The sequence below is a fragment of the Heterodontus francisci genome, chromosome 3, assembly GCF_036365525.1.
Source record: "Heterodontus francisci isolate sHetFra1 chromosome 3, sHetFra1.hap1, whole genome shotgun sequence".
In the NCBI taxonomy this organism is placed as follows: Eukaryota; Metazoa; Chordata; class Chondrichthyes; order Heterodontiformes; family Heterodontidae; genus Heterodontus; species Heterodontus francisci.
Window position 1 is genome coordinate 196,505,833 of NC_090373.1, and position 19,769 is coordinate 196,525,601.

At 46.5% G+C, this 19,769-nt stretch overlaps 2 protein-coding genes across 5 annotated transcripts in view; one reads left to right on the plus strand and one right to left on the minus strand.

Moving 5' to 3' along the window:
* Positions 1-9,457, minus strand: part of brox (BRO1 domain and CAAX motif containing) — an 88,833-nt gene extending 79,376 nt beyond the window's left edge. Inside the window, exon 1 of one of the 3 annotated variants that reach the window (XM_068028095.1) lies at positions 9,300-9,457. Coding sequence is in view for 1 of the 3 variants with exons in the window: in XM_068028079.1 (XP_067884180.1) it covers positions 8,928-9,028 (101 nt within the window). In the remaining 2 variants the exon portion in view is untranslated. The other 2 variants (XM_068028079.1, XM_068028087.1) reach the window with 2 other exon arrangements.
* A 246-nt stretch (positions 9,458-9,703) lies between these two features.
* The window catches only part of aida (axin interactor, dorsalization associated), a 142,542-nt gene continuing 132,476 nt past the window's right edge, over positions 9,704-19,769 (plus strand). For both annotated transcript variants that reach the window (XM_068028114.1, XM_068028106.1), the window contains exon 1: positions 9,704-9,977. In XM_068028114.1, the coding sequence (XP_067884215.1) occupies positions 9,871-9,977 (107 nt within the window). In that variant the 5' untranslated portion in view covers positions 9,704-9,870. The remainder of the gene's footprint in view (positions 9,978-19,769) is intronic.

Consider the following 19,769-nt stretch of genomic DNA (forward strand, 5'->3'; position numbering starts at 1 on the left):
GCTATGACCAACCGCTCAAGACAAAGCCCCCAATCAAAATATACGATTCTGAATGTGGTGGGAGAAACGCACTGTGATTCAGTCCCATCCCTCCACAGATTGCCTAACATATAATTTTTAAACTTTCCAAATTAAAGAAAGACCCAGTCAAATTGTACCATCGGTTAATCCCCGGATGAGGCTAACCAAACCAGGTTTTAAGATCAACAAATTAACTGTTTAATTAGAAAAACTAAATTCTTAAACACTACCAAGAGATAAATAACATTTAAAATAGAAAAAATTAGAGCCCTTGCATATTTACGCTCTTGCTGAAGTGAAATCTTCCAATGTGGAACAGTCCAAGGTTGCTTGAAGCCCTCACAGTTGTCCGATGGGGGGAAAAAAGGTTCTTCAACAGTAGAACAGTCCGTAGTCTAATTCAGCAGTTGAATTGATGCTTTTCTTTTCCAGCAACGAATTTCAACAATTACAGTTCAGTCGTTAAAAGAATTTAGTTATTTTCTTTTAAGAAGTTAATCTGGCTTGACATCAAAATTCTGAGAGTATAATAAATAAAGTTTAAATATACCAAAAGAGAGCTCTCTTTTCCTTTCGTATATTCTGGTCCAGCTGTCTGTCTGTTTCTCTGCTAACTGTTTCAAAAGCCAGTTTTTCAACTACTTTCAAATGCCAATCGGCAACAATGTATCTCATGTCTTTGGTCCTGCGTGGTTGTATCCTATGGCAACCAGAATACACAATTTGAATCACAGTCCCTGAGTGGCCGTATCTTGGGGAAACGAGAATGCATTCTTTGACGCAGTCTCTGGAGCATATTGCCTTAAAGCAGTACTGCTCCTTTTCCAGCCTTAAAGGCACATCGCATTCTTCCCAGAAAAAAACTACAGGATCATAACACCTCTACCCCTGACGGAATGAAATGCCATTCCTGAAATGCGTTTCATCACAACTTGTAAAAAATACAATATGAAAAAACAAAAAGGTTAGCACATTTTTTCCACACATTTACACTTTTCTAAAATATTAGGACTACAGCAACAAGTTCCACCAGAACATTTTCGGCTTTAAATTTTCAAAAGGTTGTTTGAATTAACCCATTTCAAATTTCCAAGCATAGTCTTCCAGCTGTTTTCGGTTTCCCTTCCAAGTGTCCCCATCGTTCATCACCTCAGCCAGGTGAACTGCACAGCTAGGAGCACTGACCACTACTGGGTTACCTATTCTCTGACAAGTTTCTCGAGTACCCCCTAACCTATGTGGCATCACTTGACATGGGAAAACCCTGTCCAGTGTAACAGAAGCTGAGTTTTTCTCTGGGGTGTCAAAGGAATTTGACAGGTTTCCTCCAACACATTTGTCTCTTTAAGACACATGGTGTTGCCCACTCTGTCCATACAGTCCTTTAAATGAGAATTTGGGTAGGAGTCTGCCTTTTTTTTACCACAGTGACTTTTCTAGATCTATGCAAGTTTGAGCTGACCCACGAGGTTTAAGCATCAAGACCACCTGCGAATTCCAGCTGTCCTGACTAGGTTCAATTAAGCTGCCCTTCAGCATGCATTGTATCTCTGCTTCCACAGGACCTAAACGACAAGCATGTTGTTTTAAAGGAATGGTTTCCCCTATACCCACATCATGTGTGTAATGTGTTCTGAAGGGTCACTGACCTGAAATGTTAACTCTGCTTCTCTCTCCACAGATGCCGCCAGACCTGCTGAGTATTTCCAGCATTTCTTGTTTTTATTTCGTGTGTGGCTAAGGTTGTACATCCTGGCTTATCTCTACAAACTTTTTGAAACATTGTGAAAACCCTGGTTTGGACTTCTAAGTGTAAAAGCCTATTGCTTAATTTTCCTAGCCATTCTGTATTCACTAATCGGATAATTGGAGGTTCAATCTGAGAATTTCCTAGGCCTACTTCTGCCTTTTCCTCACTATCCTTTTACTTCTCAACAGACCCGATTACCTGACATACCTGTACCAGCTTATCCTCTCCGTGTGTTAATATTGTTTGAGCAGATCAATGTGACACAACCAGTTCTACTTCTGGCCATCAGGGGTGTCAATCAAGTAATCTACCTTACCTACTCTTTTGATCACTCTATATGGGCCACTGAACCGTGCTTTTAATGGTTCTCCCTGTAATGGTAACAACACTTCATCCCCTGGTTTTATGGTAGGTTGTGGTTTTCCCACCATTTGACAGGTATGGCATGTTCTACAAAATTGTCTCACATCCTTTGCAAGACCTGGCCAGTAATAATGTTTGCTTATCTGTGATTTGGTCTTCCAAACTCCCCTATGTTCTGCAAAGGGAATGTTGTGTGCTAACCTTAATAATCCTTGTCGATATTTAGGTGGTACCACTATCTGTTCAACAACTTCATCAATAGGTCTAAGAGGCGGTCTCCATTTCCTCCTCAAAACCCCATTTGCCATATAATAGCCTTCCGGAACTCCTTTCGCCTCAGCTTCTGAGAGAGCAGTCTGTGCTATTTGGTATATCTCTGGATCAGCTTGCTGTGCTGCAATGATAGACAATCTGTTAAATAACTCATTTGGATTATCTAAATCCCCAAATAAAATTTCAGATACTTGGCTATCTATTTGTGGTACCCCTTTTACCTCCGACAATGGATCCTGTTTAGCCATTGCTTGGGTGACTACACAAGGAGGAAATATTCTCGGAACTTGTTCCTGTGATTGTTCCATTTCCTTAGTTTCACTTAGTTCCTCTGTAACAGCCAACAAAATCGGAACTCAGTGATGCCTTTGATTCTTTAGCCAGTGGAAAAGCCCCTGGGAAGGACGGCATTACCCCTGAGATAATCAAGAGTGCCAAGCCTGCTATACTCTCAGCACTCCATGAACTGCTTTGCCTGTGCTGGGATGAGGGAGCAGCACCACAGGACATGCGCGATGCCAATATCATCACCCTCTATAAGAACAAGGGTGACCGCGATGACTGCAACAACTACCATGGAATCTCCCTGCTCAGCATAGTGGGGAAAGTCTTCGCTCGAGTAGTTTTAAACAGGCTCCAGAAGCTGGCTGAGCGTGTCTACTCTGAGGCAGTGTGGCAGGGCGGCACAGTGGCGCAGTGGTTAGCACCGCAGCCTCACAGCTCCAGGGACCCGGGTTCAATTCCGGGTACTGCCTGTGTGGAGTTTGCAAGTTCTCCCTGTGTCTGCGTGGGTTTTCTCCGGGTGCTCCGGTTTCCTCCCACAAGCCAAAAGACTTGCAGGTTGATAGGTAAATTGGCCATTATAAATTGTCACTAGTATAGGTAGGTGGTAGGGAAATATAGGGACAGGTGGGGATGTTTGGTAGGAATATGGGATTAGTGTAGGATTAGTATAAATGGGTGGTTGATGTTCGGCACAGACTCGGTGGGCCGAAGGGCCTGTTTCAGTGCTGTATCTCTAATCTAATCTAATCTAATCTATCAGAGATCCACCATTGACATGCTGTTCTCTCTTCGCCAGCTACAGGAGAAACGCCGCTAACAGATGCCCCTCTACGTTGCTTTCATTGATCTCACCAAAGCCTTTGACCTAGTCAGCAGACGTGGTCTCTTCAGACTACTAGCAAAGATCGGATGTCCACCAAAGCTACTAAGTATCATCACCTCATTCCATAACAATATGAAAGGCAAATTTAGCATAGCGGTGCCTCATCAGACCCCTTTCCTATCCTGAGTCGCGTGAAACAGGGTTATGTTCTCGCACCTACACTGTTTGGGATCTTCTTCTCCCTGCTGCTCTCACATGCATTCAAGTCATCAGAAGAAGGAATTTTCCTCCACACAAGATCAGATGGCAGGTTGTTCAATCTTGCCCATCTGAGAGCGAAGACCAAAGTACGGAAGGTCCTCATCAGGGAACCCCTCTTTGCTGATGATGCTGCATTAACATCCCACACAGAAGAGTGTCTGCAGAGACTCATTGACAGGATTGCCGCTGCCTGCAACGAATTTGGCCTAATCATCAGCCTCAAGAAAACGAACATCATGGGACAGGACGTCAGAAATGCTCCATCAAAATCGGCGACCACGCTCTGGAAGTGGTTCAAGAATTCACCTACCTAGGCTCAACTATCTCCAGTAAGTTATCTCTAGATGCAGAATTCAACAAACGCATGGGAAAGGCATCCGCTGCTATGTCCAGACTGGCCAAGAGAGTGTGGGAAAATGGCACACTGACACGGAACACAAAAGTCCGAGTGCATCAAGCCTGACTCCTCAGTACCTTGGTCTACGGCAGCGAGGCCTGGACAACGTATGTCAGCCAAGAGCGACGTCTCAATTCATTCCATCTTCGCTGCCTCCGGAGAATCCTTGGCATCAGGTGGCAGGACCGTATCTCAAACACAGAAGTCCTTGAGGCGGCCAACATCCCCAGCATATACACCCTACTGAGCCAGCGGCGCTTGAGATGGCTTGGCCATGTGAGCCGCATGGAAGATGGCAAGATCCCCAAGGACACATTGTACAATGAGTTCATCACTGGTATCAGACCCACCGGCCTTCCATGTCTCCCCTTTAAAGATGTCTGCAAACACAGCATGATGTCCTGTGACGTTGATCACAAGTCGTGGGAGTCAGTTGCCAGTGTTTGCCAGAGCTGGCGGACAGCCATAAAGGTGGGGCTAAACAGTGGTGAGTCAAAGAGACTTAGCTGTGGGCAGGAAAAAAAGACAGAAGCGCAAGGGGAGAGCCAACTGTGTAACAGCCCCGACAACCAATTTTATCTGCAGCACCCGTGGAAGAGTCTGTCACTCTAGAATTGGCCTTTATAGCCACTCCAGGCACTGCTTCACAAACTACTGACCATCTCCAGGCACTTACCCATTGTCTCTTGAGACAAGGAGGCCAAAGAAGAAGAAGAAGGAGGACAAAGAAGATAAGAGAAACTGATACTTTTGATCCTGCCAAATCATTTCCTAGGAACAGATCAATTCCCTTTACTGGACAACACCTAGTTACTATCCCAGATATTAAGTCACTCTCTAGACATACTTTATACAAAGGTACAGGTATATACTCCCTGCCAATTCCATTAACTAAAACTTTAGCGTTCAAGGCGCTCTCTGGTGGAAACCTTATATCTTTCCTCAGCAAGAGTGTTTGGGTTGCACCTGTGTCCCTCAGTATAATGATAGGTTTTCCTGCCTCACTTACAGGATACGGAGTTACTCTCCCCTTTGACAAAAATTCATTATATCTCTCAGGTATTTTATTCTTAACCTCTACACTCCTCTTAGTTTTAGTATCTGGTTTCACATTCACTGCTGTTGTTAAAACTATAGCCTGGTCTGCTATACTCTCATTCAGAGACTTTGCCTCTGCACTAATTTTGCGTACCCCAACAAGTCCTATGGTTTTACCTCGCAATTTCCAACACTCTGAACGAAGATGACCTGTTTTGCTGCAATAACAACACTTTGGCTTGCGAACCTCACTTCTACCCTCACCTTCTGACCTGAGGTGGTGATCCCGAGGCATTCCCAGCTGTTCCTTCTTGTCCCCGGCTAACTGCCTTCCTTTCACTCTCCCACTTTCTCTCCTTCTCGGGTTTATGGGGGTGACGGACAAAATAGTTGGCTTATTCACAAATTCAAAATCATCAGCAATCTCTGCTGCTTGCCTAGCTTTCAAAACTTTCAGGTTATCTATGTGAGTTGTCACTACTGAAGAAATTGAGTTTTTAAACTCTTCTAAGAGAATCAATTCTCAAAGGTTCTCATGTGTTTCTATCTTTAATGCCTGTATCCAATGGTCAAAATTCATTTGCTTCACCCTCTCAAATTCTAAATATGTCTGCCAGCCAATCTCCGTAAGTTCCTAAACTTCTGATGGTAAGCTTCAGGGACTAGTACATACGCAGTGAGAATAGCCTTTTTTGCCATCTCATAATCTGCAGAAGCCTCTTCAGGAAGCATGGCATAAGCTCCATGAGCTCTGCCTACCAGCCTGCCCTGCATGAGCAATGTCCAGCTTTCTTTCAGCCATTTCATCTCTTTTTGGCTATTTTTTCAAAAGATATGAAAAATGCCTCTACGTCCCGTTCCTCGAACTTAGGAACAGCCTGTATAAATTTAAACAACTTTTTGCTGGGTCCTGATCTAAATTCAGATTCTTCCCGAGTCGAATTTTCCCTAGATACAAGACTACCCTTTTGTCTTAGTTCCATCTCTTTTAACTTAAATTCCCTCTCTTTCACTTTCTCTCCGAAATGCTCTTTCTTCCTTTTCCTCCAATTCAAGTTTTCTTATTGCTATTGCCTTTTCTTTTTCCTGTTGAAGCTCCAGTTTTTTCATTTCTAACTGAATCCCAGCCAATTCCACTGCATTACCCTCTGATGTATGACCTTCTTGTCTCTCGTATTCCCTTTCTTCCTCTAATTCCAGATGTTGGGCTATTACGTCAATTATCGCTGCTTTTTTGGTACTTGATTTCAATTCTAACCCCAATTTCACTGCCAATTCTTTTAATTTGTTCTTAAAGTTATCAAGTCACTCAGGGAAACATTCTGCTTTCCCAAAAACTCTGCTACAATCACTACTGCCATTACAATGGTATAGACTGCATCTTATTACACAAGAGACCTGGTTCTTTTATTTCTTTGTAATTGGCATTCGATTTAGATCCTAACAATAGAGTTTCCAATTGTTATGATCCCAGACTCAAGAGCAATTAATATGATGCCAAACGCAGGACCCCAATTTAAATATGTTATCCCAGAGACGAGTAGTTAATACGATTCCAAATGCGAGCCCTCCAAATTAGGCTGATTCTGATCCCAGACGCGAGCCGCTGAATTAAGTATGATTCAACCTCGAACGAGCCCCCAATTAATATGATTCAATCCCGGACGAGACAACCTCCAATCAAAATATATGATTCTGATTGTGGTGGGAGGAACACTGTTGATTCAGTCCCATCCCTCCGCAAACTGCCTAATATATAATTTTTAAACTTTCCAAATTAAAGGCCCAGCCAAATTGTACCATCTATTAATCATTGAATGAGGCTAACAAAACCAGGTGTCTTTATATCAACAAATTAACTGTTTAATTAGAAAAACTAAATTCTTAAACACTGCTAAGATATAAACATTTAAAATGGAAAAAAATTAGAGCCCTTGCATATTTATGCCCCTGCCGACGTGAAATCTTCCAATATGGAACAATCCAAGATTGCTTGAAGTGCTCACAGCCATCCAATGGGGGGAAAAAAAGGTTCAGCAATTGAATTGATGCTCTTCTTTTCAAGCGATGAATTAAAAAAATTACAGTTCAGTAGTTCAAGGAATTTGGTTATTTTCTTTGAAGAAATTAACCTGGCTTGACATCAGAATTCTGAGAGTATAATAAATAGGGTATAAATAAACCAAGACAGAGCTCTCTTTTCCTTTATTATATGCTGGTCCAGCTGTCTGTCCATGTCTCTGTTAATTCTGTCTCAAAAGCTAGTAGATTATTTTCAAACGTCAATCGGCAACAATGTATCTTGTGTCTTTGGTCCTGAATGCTTGTATCCTATAGCAACCAGAATGCACTCTTTGAATCACAGTCCCTGAGTGGCTACACCCCGGGGCAACGAGAATGCATTCTTTGACTCCGTTTCTGGAGCTTGTTGCCTTAAAGCAGTACTGCTGCTTTTCCAGCCTTAAGGCACACTAAATCTATCCCAGAAAAAAACTACAGGATCATAACATTAGCTAGAATACTATCCAGAGATAGCTTGACCATTCTTGAGATGTGAGCATTACTGGCAAGGCTTGCATTTAATGACCATCTCTAGTTCCCCTTGAGAAGGTGGTGGCGAGCCTTTTTGATAAAACCAAAGGACAAAGAGCATTTAAGAGTCAACCACATTGGTGTGGGACTGGAGTCACATAGAAGTCAGAATGAATATGGGCTCATTTCTTTTCTTAAACATCATTAATGAACAGGTTTTCACAATAATCCAACAGTTGATTAATTTCCAGATTTTTTTTCAACTGAATCCAAATTCTCAAGCTGCCATGGTACAGCTTGAACTCATGTTCTCTGGATTACCAGTTGATTAACATAACCACCATATTACCACCTAGTAATGTAATCAGCACACAATTGCACCTATATTCTGGGCATCAAACATTTAATTGCCATTTGATTTGGATGAAATTATTTGCATCTTATACTTTCTTTGAACAAATCAGTTAATAATGCAAAAGTAGGCCTATTAGAGCGATTCTAGTTGGGAGCCCTCCCCCCAAAAAAAACAAAACCACCAAGTGCCACAAGCACCAAAAGGCTTCTTGCCCTAAATGCCTTTCCCTATTCCAGAATTATTTTACATTCTTGAGGTAAACAAATTCAAAGCAATAAAAAAATCAATAATGTAATTTTTCCCATTTGTGTTTACATTTGAAAATAAAAACGATGATATCGGTGATTTTTAAAGAAATTGAACTTTCTAAAATTGGAATATTTGTGACTCCCTCAATATTAACCTGTAAGAATTACAAATATAGCTTGACAGAGAGCTGCGGCCGAGATTCAGTCCATTTCAACCAGCAGTAGCCCTTTCTTTACCAATATTCTCGTTTCTAAATTCATGCAATAAAATGATTTTTTAAAATCTGAATCACAGGAATCAGTACTTCGGTAAATACTGGATTCAATGTTCGAAAATTATTGTGGGCCTGGTGTCAAATTAGTCAGTAAACAAGGAATTAATTAACGAAAGAAGTTCTGATTTTTTTTTCGTTTATTGAGTGTTTTTTAACTGAATTAGACCTAGTTTGTCTCCTCAGGAAAAGAGGGGGGGAGGGGGGTGGTGAGGTACGTCAACGAAAGGCAGGGCATACTTTTTGGGGAAGTCAATAGAAAAGTATTGTAGATTTAAAGGGCCTAAGCTTGATTTTTTTAACCCTTACTTGCAGATCTTCCCCGCGGCGATGTTAGTGGCAACTCCGTAGAGATTGAAAGAGACTGGGGCCGTTGCCTTTAGCGGGTTTCGATGAAACCAGTGCGTCATTGTCGTTTACCGACTCGTTTAATAAAGAAAACAAGAAGCCACTTTAATGAACCAGCCAGAAGTGCCGTTCCCCGTCCGCCCGACACATCCGGAAGTCACAAACACGATGACGCCACTCGAACGTCACATCCCATCGGTCAACGGCCAAATGTCCGGTGAGCTTTTACTACTTTAAGCTATTTTGTTTTTTTAATGAATCCTCCGGCGCCGCTCAACGTTTTCTTCATTTTCCAAAAAGAAAAAGAAATGCGTAATCACAATGTGTCAGTACCAGACTTTGTCCCACGCCCTCTTTCAAATACGGAAGACGTCATTTCAGAATTCGGCATTCTTATTGGTTTGAGGGCCCACCGAGCGCGGGCACGCGACCTCCCAGGCTGAGCTTCAGTTGTTTACGGTTACCTCACCTCAAACGACGCGTCACGCGCCAGCTCAACCGAGCTTTAAATGTATAGTTCAGAACGGCGACAGTTGGTGGCGGGGAAAGAATGAGTGATCGCCAATTGAGCCAATCAGATTGAGGACACACCAACCGGGCGGGCTGTGAACCCAATCAGAAGCGAACAAAGCGAGGAAGGCGGGGAAAGAGGCGGGATTATCCACGATCAGATTATATCACTATCCACTATCAGGTTAGGTTTAGGTCCTTTTTCCTCCTCCTCCTTTGGCTTGGGCTCCACACAGAGCCTAGATGGGCTTGGTCAGTAGCTGGGTTTGGTACTGGTTGGAGGCTGTGACTTGAGTCAGAATGTTATGCGAGGAATAGTTTGCAAGCCGAGTCCAAATGTTAAGTTGATATCATTTGGAACGATAATAAATATTTTTTAAAAACACTTTAAAAAATGACAGATATTAATAAAACAATACAGAAATGGCATGCAAGTTTCAAAAAGGGTACAGACTTCGATTCCTGGGGACAGTTAGTGGAAGCTATCGACGAGTACCAAATGTGAGTTACTATTAATCCTGTTACATTAACCGTTTGAGCTAGTGTTGACCAAACTTTTTTAATTCATTTCTTGCAATCTAAAATTAAGTGAGAACTTTAAAGAAAAATACTGAAAATTGGGTTTTAGAGTGCCTTGTTCAGTTCATTCTGCATCCACACCCTCTTTTGTTATGGGTGGAGACAGCAGGATATGTTGATGCTTGTTCTGTTTTGAACGAGAACATTTGGATATATTTGTTTGCATTAAAGTTTGCATTTTCTAAATGCTTTAAAATTAAAAGCTTTAGCTGATTATGTTTCATTATTGGAGTTTGACAAAATGTGGAAAAATTACATACTTTCATATATATTCTATGTCAGGTGTGTTTTTATTCACCTTGCATCAGGTCATTGGCAAAAAGACACTTACCTGTATTAGATGCATGCTATCAGGATGATACATTTCTCTTTATCCCCTCGAGTTGACCTGCCTTCTGATTGGGGCAGCCTGGGGTTACTTGGCCTCACTTTTCTTCAGTTCCCTGTGGTACAGTCCTTTCCTTTTGGGCCTCCTTATCTCGAGAGACAATGGATACGCGCCTGGAGGTGGTCAGTGGTTTGTGAAGCAGCGCCTGGAGTGGCTATAAAGGCCAATTCTGGAGTGACAGGCTCTTCCACAGGTGCTGCAGAGAAATTTGTTTGTTGGGGCTGTTGCACAGTTGGCTCTCCCCTTGCGCCTCTGTCTTTTTTCCTGCCAACTACTAAGTCTCTTCGACTCGCCACAATTTAGCCCTGTCTTTATGGCTGCCCGCCAGCTCTGGCGAATGCTGGCAACTGACTCCCACGACTTGTGATCAATGTCACACGATTTCATGTCGCGTTTGCAGACGTCTTTATAACGGAGACATGGACGGCCGGTGGGTCTGATACCAGTGGCGAGCTCGCTGTACAATGTGTCTTTGGGGATCCTGCCATCTTCCATGCGGCTCACATGGCCAAGCCATCTCAAGCGCCGCTGACTCAGTAGTGTGTATAAGCTGGGGGTGTTGGCCGCTTCAAGGACTTCTGTGTTGGAGATATAGTCCTGCCACCTGATGCCAATTATTCTCCGAAGGCAGCGAAGATGGAATGAATTGAGACGTCGCTCTTGGCTGGCATACGTTGTCCAGGCCTCGCTGCCGTAGAGCAAGGTACTGAGGACACAGGCCTGATACACTCGGACTTTTGTGTTCCGTGTCAGTGCGCCATTTTCCCACACTCTCTTGGCCAGTCTGGACATAGCAGTGGAAGCCTTACCCATGCGCTTGTTGATTTCTGCATCTAGAGACAGGTTACTGGTGATAGTTGAGCCTAGGTAGGTGAACTCTTGAACCACTTCCAGAGCGTGGTCGCCAATATTGATGGATGGAGCATTTCTGACATCCTGCCCCATGATGTTCGTTTTCTTGAGGCTGATGGTTAGGCCAAATTCATTGCAGGCAGACGCAAACCTGTCGATGAGACTCTGCAGGCATTCTTCAGTGTGAGATGTTAAAGCAGCATCGTCAGCAAAGATGAGTTCTCTGATGAGGACTTTCCGTACTTTGGACTTCGCTCTTAGACGGGCAAGGTTGAACAACCTGCCCCCTGATCTTGTGTGGAGGAAAATTCCTTCTTCAGAGGATTTGAACGCATGTGAAAGCAGCAGGGAGAAGAAAATCCCAAAAAGTGTGGGTGCGAGAACACAGCCCTGTTTCACACCACTCAGGATAGGAAAGGGCTCTGATGAGGAGCCACCATGTTGAATTGTGCCTTTCATATTGTCATGGAATGAGGTGATGATACTTAGTAGCTTTGGTGGACATCCGATCTTTTCTAGTAGTCTGAAGAGACCACGTCTGCTGACGAGGTCAAAGGCTTTGGTGAGATCAATGAAAGCAATGTAGAGGGGCATCTGTTGTTCACGGCATTTCTCCTGTATCTGACGAAGGGAGAACAGCATGTCAATAGTCGATCTCTCTGCACGAAAGCCACACTGTGCCTCAGGGTAGACGCGCTCGGCCAGCTTCTGGAGCCTGTTCAGAGCGACTCGAGCAAAGACTTTCCCCACTATGCTGAGCAGGGAGATTCCACGGTAGTTGTTGCAGTCACCGCGGTCACCTTTGTTTTTATAGAGGGTGATGATGTTGGCATCGCGCATGTCCTGGGGTACTGCTCCCTCGTCCCAGCACAGGCATAGCAGTTCATGTAGTGCTGAGAGTATAGCAGGCTTGGCACTCTTGATTATTTCAGGGGTAATGCTGTCCTTCCCAGGGGCTTTTCCGTTGGCTAGGGAATCAATGGCATCACTGAGTTCCGATTTGGTTGGCTGTATGTCCAGCTCATCCATGACTGGTAGAGGCTGGGCTGCATTGAGGGCAGTCTCAGTGACAGCATTCTCCCTGGAGTACAGTTCTAGGTAGTGCTCAACCCAGCGGTCCATCTGTTTGCGTTGGTCAGTGATTATGTCCCCCGATTTAGATTTGAGGGGGGTGATCTTCTTGATGGTTGGCCCAAGAGCTCTCTTCATGCCATCATACATTCCTCTGATGTTTCCGGTGTCTGAGGCCAGCTGAATATGACTGCATAGGTGTTGCCAGTAGTCGTTTGCGCAACGCCTAGCCGTTCTTTGTGCAGTACTTCTGGCTGCTTTAAGTGCTGCGGATGTTAAATCGCTGGGGGCTTTCTTGTAGTTCAAAAGTGCAATGCGCTTAGCGGCTATGACAGGTTCCAGCTCTTCATTATGAGATTGAAACCAGTCTGCATTTCTCTTCGCACTTTTGCCGTAGGTGGTCAAAGCTGACTCATAGATGGCGTCTCTGATGTGGGCCCACTTGGTCTCAGCATCCCCTGTGGGAGTGTTTTGAAGGGCTGTTACAAGTGAATTTAGAAATTTTTGTAACAGCTGTGGGTGAGAAATTCTGCTCGTGTTGATGCGCAGGTGGCCCTTCTGCTTGGAATGATGCAACTTCTTTGGTCTGAGTCTAACCTTGCTGCACACCAGGGAGTGGTCGGTGTCGCAGTCCGCACTGTGGAAGCTGCGTGTGATTTGAACACTGTTTAAGGCGGCTCGCCTTGTGACAATGAGGTCTAGCTGGTGCCAACGACGTGATCTTGGGTGCCTCCATGAAACCTGGTGACAGGGTTTAGTGTGAAAGAACGAGTTGGTGATGCAGAGGTTATGATAGGTACACAACTCGAGCAGTCTCTGCCCGTTCTCATTCATCCTTCCAACGCCATAGCGCCCAAGGCAGGAGGGCCATGAGTCATGGTCGGCCCCAACCCTGGCATTAAAGTCCCCCAGCAGGAATAGGTGTTCGGTACAGTATCGAGTCCCTAATCCCCATTTTTCTTTGCACTGTTTATTGAACTTGTTGTTTGGTAACTGTGGGCATAAACTGCTACCCTACCATTTGCAGCACAGTGCATTAGAGTTTTAAAACGTGGTACTACAACAGTGTGTGGACATGTCATCCGTGGAGATCTTGAGCAAGAAAGCCATAAGAGATAAGTCGTCAGGATCAGAAAAGTTACCATAGATGATTTGTGAATTTAACTTCCCACCCCACTGCACCGCACCTCCCACCTGTGAAAGAAAACTTGATAGTCATAAAATATTGTATTTTATCCGTTCCTAGGATTTCCATTTCAGCGAGAAAGGGAACTATGCCTTTACAAAAAAAATTGCCATGCTCTTGGGTAAATTGGGTTCAAAGTGTTCATGTCAAAAGTGTAGCAGTTTTTTGTTGTGGCTAGTGCCTTTCTTCATAGCACATATTTAAAGTCTGTGTTGGCTGGCCTGTAAAGTATTTTCCTCAAAACAGGAAATGGGTGTGCAACTTCTTTTGCAGGAAACAGTCTTGAAGTATTCCTGAAAATGTTCTCTTGAGCGATTCTCTGCAGCATCTTTTCCTTTGACTGGCAAAAGAAAGATGGGACTCTTAATAGGGCTCGTGATTAAAAATTGTGGAAACTGGAGGGAAAGGAAACACATTACGTAGATTATTTTTTAGTTGCATATTTTTTCCCTTTGCTTCCTGGAAATGTTGACTCATTGCTTGGCCTCATCGTCCATGGACGCAATTGCTGCAATTCTATCTTGTCCAGGTGACCGTTATTCACGCGGGTCTTGACTGAGTGCGCAAAACCTGTCCGATTTCCCCCTTTCTGGAGCACTGAGTCTGCTGCAGCAACCTAGCACAGAGTAATATATAGCATAGAAGGAGGCTACTTGGCCCATTGAGTCCATGCTGGCTGTCCGTGGAGGAATCAAGTCAGTCCCACTCCCCTGCTCGATTTCCCCCTAGCCCTGCAAGTTTATTTCCTTTTGATTCATTGTCTCTACTTCCACTACGCTTGTGGGCAGCAAGTTCCTCGTCATTAACACCACTGCGTAAAAAAAGTTCTTCCTCATATTCCCCCTGCATCTCTTGCCCAGAACCTTCAGCGTGTCCCCTAATCCTTATACCATTAGTTAATTGGAACAGTTTTTCCTTGTCTAACTTATCTAGGCCTGTCATAATCATGTACACCTCTATCAAATCTCCCTTCAATCGCCTTTGCACCAGTCAGAACAACCCCAGCTTTTCCAACCTAACCTTGTAACTAAAATCCCCCCATCCCTGGAACCATTCTGGTAAATCTCCTCTGCACCCTCTGAAGGACCCTCACATCCTTCCTGAAGTGTGACAAGAACTGAACACAATACTCCAGCTGGGGCCTAACCAGAGCTTTATAAAGGTTCAGCATAACTTCCCTGCTTTTCTACTGTATGCCTCTGTGAAGCCCAAGATGCCATTTGTTTTGTTAACGACTCTCTCTATGTCCTGCCACCTTCAAAGATCAATACACATGTACCCCAGGTTCCTCTGTTCCTGCACACTCTTTAGAAATGTGCCATTAAATATATATTGCCTCTCCCTATTCCTTCTGCCAAAATGCATCACCTCACATTTGTCTGTATTAAATTCTATCTGTCACCTGTATGCCCATTCTTCTAGCCTATCTATGTCCTGTTGCAGGTGGTTCATATCATGCACAGTTTCTTGCTTTTCTCCATTACTAGTCTAAACCTTGTGGTACGATGATCGCTCTTACCCAAGTGCGCCCCGACAGACTCTTGGTCCACTTGGCCCACCTCATTCCCCAGCACCAGATCCAGCAATGCCTCCTTTCTAGTTGGGCTGTGAACATACTGATCAAAGAAATTCCTCCCCCTGCTTACCCTTTATGCTGATGTAATCCCCATTGATCTTCAAGTAATTGAAGTCCCCCAGCATCACCACTCTAAAGTTCTTGCACATGTCTGTGATTTCCCTGCAGATTTGCCCCACATCTCACTATATGGAGGCCTATAGAATATGCATGATCATACCTTTTTGCTCTTCAACTCGAACAAAATGGATTCTGTCCTTGCCTCCCTTGAGGCAATCCTCCCTTTCTAACACTACTATGTCTTCCCCATCAGTACTGTCACTCCCTTTTTTCCTTCTCTCTCTTTTCTGAACACTTTATATCCTTGTATATTAAGTGCGCAGTCCTCACAATTTTAAAGCTATATTTCCGTTATTGCCACTACATCATTTTCCCACATGGCTATTTGGGCTTGTAGCTCACCAACCTTATTCATCACACTTTGTGCATTTACATGCATGCATTGTAATCCTGTCTTTGCATGCCTCGTCGTCCTTCTCAGTCTGTTTCCATCTAATTCGGACTACTCCTCTAGTACTGTCTAACACTTTCACATTATGCACCTTATTCCTCTTTTCTACTTCTTTATGCCGGTGCCAATCCCCCTGCCAATTTAGTTTAAACCTTCCCCAACCACACTAGTGAATCTCCCTGTGAGGACGTTGGTCCCAGTCCTGCTGAGGTGCAACCCGTCCATTTTGAATAGGTGCCTTCTGCCCCAAAGCTGACCTCGATGCCCCAAGAATCTGAAACCCTCCCTCCTGTACCATGCTTTAAACAATGCATTGATCCTCGTCCTCTTCCTAGTTCTACACTCGCTAGTGCATGGCACTGGGAGTAATCCAGAGATGACTACCTTTGAGGTCCTACTCTTTAACTTCCTCCCTAGCTCCTGAAAATCTGACTGTAGGACCTCAATACCTGCCCTTACTATGTCATTGGTACCAACGTGTACCACAACTTCTGGCTCACTCCCACCTGTAGAATATCTTGTGCCTTCTCAGTGATGTCCTTTACCCTGGCACCAGGGAGGCAACACACCATGCAGGAGTGATGATAATGGTTACAGAAATGCCTGTTTGTCTCCCTGACTATGGAATCACTGATAACAGCTGCATTTCTGCACTTTGCTGTTCCCTCCTGTACAGTTCCTTGCCCATTGGTGCCATGGTCTGGCGTCGTCACTCCCAGCAGGCTCCAAAACTGAACAGCGGCTTGAGAGTGGCACATTCTCAGACGCCTGCACTTGCTGCCTCTTTTTTTCTCTCCTCTGGATGGCCACCCATCTAGTATCCTGAACTCTGACTGTATGTGGAGTGACTGCTCCCTGGATCATGCGATCCAAAAAACTCTCCTGCTCCGTGTGACATGAGCTGCCCCTCAAGCTCAAATCCTGAGTTTGTGCTGAAGCAGCTGGAGACAGTTCCAACACATGTAGTCACCTAAGACGATTTGAAGTGTCCTGAAGTTCCCATATGGCGCTGCAATTGCAAGCACAGGTCACAGCTTCCCATCTATGATCTTTAATAAAAGGTAAGAGTGTTTTTTTTTTACAAGCAGTTTAAACAGGGTACTAAATAATCTATTTTAATTAATACCTTTAGACCTCCTCTGTGTTTATACTCTTAATACAACACTTATTGTTGTATTACGCCGATTTGAATATTTTTAATTTCTCATACTAATTTGAAACAATTACTTAGTTTACAGAGAGAAAAAGAGAAAAATACTCACCAATCAATAACTTAGCTTCTCCCCTGTGACAACAGACTTTGATTTACTTTAGAATGCGGTCGGTTGGCGTCTCCCCCTCGGCTCACTCCTCTATACTGCCACCAGACTGGCTCTGCTCCCCATCGGCTCACTCCTCTATATGCCACCGGACTGGCTCTGCTCCCCATCGGCTCACTGCTCTATACTGCCACCGCGCCTGGCTCTGCTCCCCATCGGCTCACTCCTCTGTACTGCCACCGCGTCTGGCTCTGCTCCCCCTCGGCTCACTCCTCTATAATGCCACCGGACTGGCTCTGCTCCCCTTCGGCTCACTCCTCTATACTGCCGCCGGACTGGCACTGCTCCCCCTCGGCTCACTCCTCTATACTGCCACCAGACTGGCTCTGCTCCCCATCGGCTCACTCCTCTATACTGCCACCAGACTGGCTCTGCTCACCCTCGGCTCACTCCTCTATACTGCCACTGGACTGGCTCTGCTCCCCATCGGCTCACTCCTCTATACTGCCACCGCGCCTGGCTCTGCTCCCCATCGGCTCACTCCTCTATACTGCCACCGCGTCTGGCTCTGCTCCCCCTCGGCTCACTCCTCTATACTGCCACCGGACTGGCTCTGCTCCCCATCGGCTCACTCCTCTATACTGCCACCAGACTGGCTCTGCTCCCCTTCGGCTCACTCCTCTATACTGCCACCAGACTGGCTCTGCTCCCCATCGGCTCACTCCTCTATACTGCCACCGGATTGGCTCTGCTCCCCCTCGGCTCACTCCTCTATACTGCCACCGATCTGGCTCTGCTCCCCCTTGGCTCACTCCTCTATACTGCCACCAGACTGGCTCTGCTCCCCTTCGGCTCACTCCTCTATACTGCCACCAGACTGGCTCTGCTCCCCATCGGCTCACTCCTCTATACTGCCACCGGATTGGCTCTGCTCACCCTCGGCTCACTCCTCTATACTGCCACCGCGCCTGGCTCTGCTCCCCATCGGCTCACTCCTCTATACTGCCACCGCGCCTGGCTCTGCTCCCCATCGGCTCACTCCTCTATACTGACACCGCGTCTGGCTCTGCTCCCCATCGGCTCACTCCTCTATACTGCCACCGGACTGGCTCTGCTCCCCATCGGCTCACTCCTCTATACTGCCACCGCGTCTGGCTCTGCTCCCCATCAGCTCACTCCTCTATACTGCCACTGGACTGGCTCTGCTCCCCTTCGGCTCACTCCTCTATACTGCCACTGGACTGGCTCTGCTCACCCTCGGCTCACTCCTCTATATGCCACCGGACTGGCTCTACTCCCCCTCGGCTCACTCCTCTATACTGCCACCGCGCCTGGCTCTGCTCCCCATCGGCTCACTCCTCTATACTGCCACCGCGCCTGGCTCTGCTCACCCTTGGCTCACTCCTCTATACTGCCACCGGACTGGCTCTGCTCCCCCTCGGCTCACTCCTCTATACTGCCACCGGATTGGCTCTGCTCCCCCTCGGCTCACTCCTCTATATTGCCACCGGACTGGCTCTGCTCACCCTCGGCTCACTCCTCTATACTGCCACCGGACTGGCTCTGCTCCCCCTCGGCTCACTCCTCCATACTGCCACCGGACTGGCTCTGCTCATCCTCGGCTCACTCCTCTATACTGCCACTGGACTGGCTCTGCTCACCCTCGGCTCACTCCTCTATACTGCCTCCAGTCTGACTGTGCTCCCCCTCGACCTGCTCCTCTATACTGCCACCGATCTGGCTCTGCTCCCCCTCAGCTCGCTCTTCTATACTGCCACGGATCTGGCTCTGCTCACCCTCGGCTCACTCCTCTATACTACCACCGGACTGGCTCTGCTCACCCTCGGCTCACTCCTCTATACTGTCTCCAGTCTGTCTGTGCTCCCCCTCGGTACGATGCTCTATATTGCCACCGATCTGGCTGTGCTCCCCCTCGGCTCACTCCTCAATACTGCCACCGATCTGGCTGTGCTCCCCCTCGGCTCACTCCTCTATACTGCCACCGATCTGGCTGTGCTCCCCCTCGGCTCACTCCTCTGTACTGCCACCGGACTGGCTCTGCTCACCCTCGGCTCACTCCTCTATACTGCCTCCAGTCTGACTGTGCTCCCCCTCGACCCGCTCCTCTATACTGCCACCGATCTGGCTGTGCTCCCCCTCGGCTCACTCCTCTGTACTGGCACCGATCTGACTGTGCTCCCCCTCGGCCCACTCCTCTATACTGCCACCGATCTGGCTGTGCTCCCCCTCGGCTCACTCTATACTGCCACCGATCTGGCTGTGCTGCCCCTCGGCTCACTCCTCTATACTGCCACCGATCTGGCTGTGCTCCCCCTCGGCTCACTCCTCTATACTGCCACCGATCTGACTGTGCTCCCCCTCGGCTCACTCCTCTGTACTGCCACCGATCTGGCTGTGCTGCCCCTCGGCTCACTCCTCTGTACTGCCACCGGTCTGGCTGTGCTGCCCCTCGGCTCACTCCTCTGTACTGCCACCGATCTGACTGTGCTCCCCCTCGGCTCACTCCTCTGTACTGCCACCGATCTGACTGTGCTCCCCCTCGGCTCACTCCTCTGTACTGCCACCGATCTGGCTGTGCTGCCCCTCAGCTCGCTCCTCTGTACTGCCACCGGTCTGACTGTGCTCCCCCTCGGCTCACTCCTCTGTACTGCCACCGATCTGACTGTGCTGCCCCTCGGCTCACTCCTCTGTACTGCCACCAGTCTGACTGTGCTCCCCCTCGGCTCACTCCTCTGTACTGCCACCGATCTGGCTGTGCTGCCCCTCGGCTCACTCCTCTGTACTGCCACCGGTCTGACTGTGCTCCCCCTCGGCTCGCTCCTCTGTACTGCCACCAGTCTGACTGTGCTC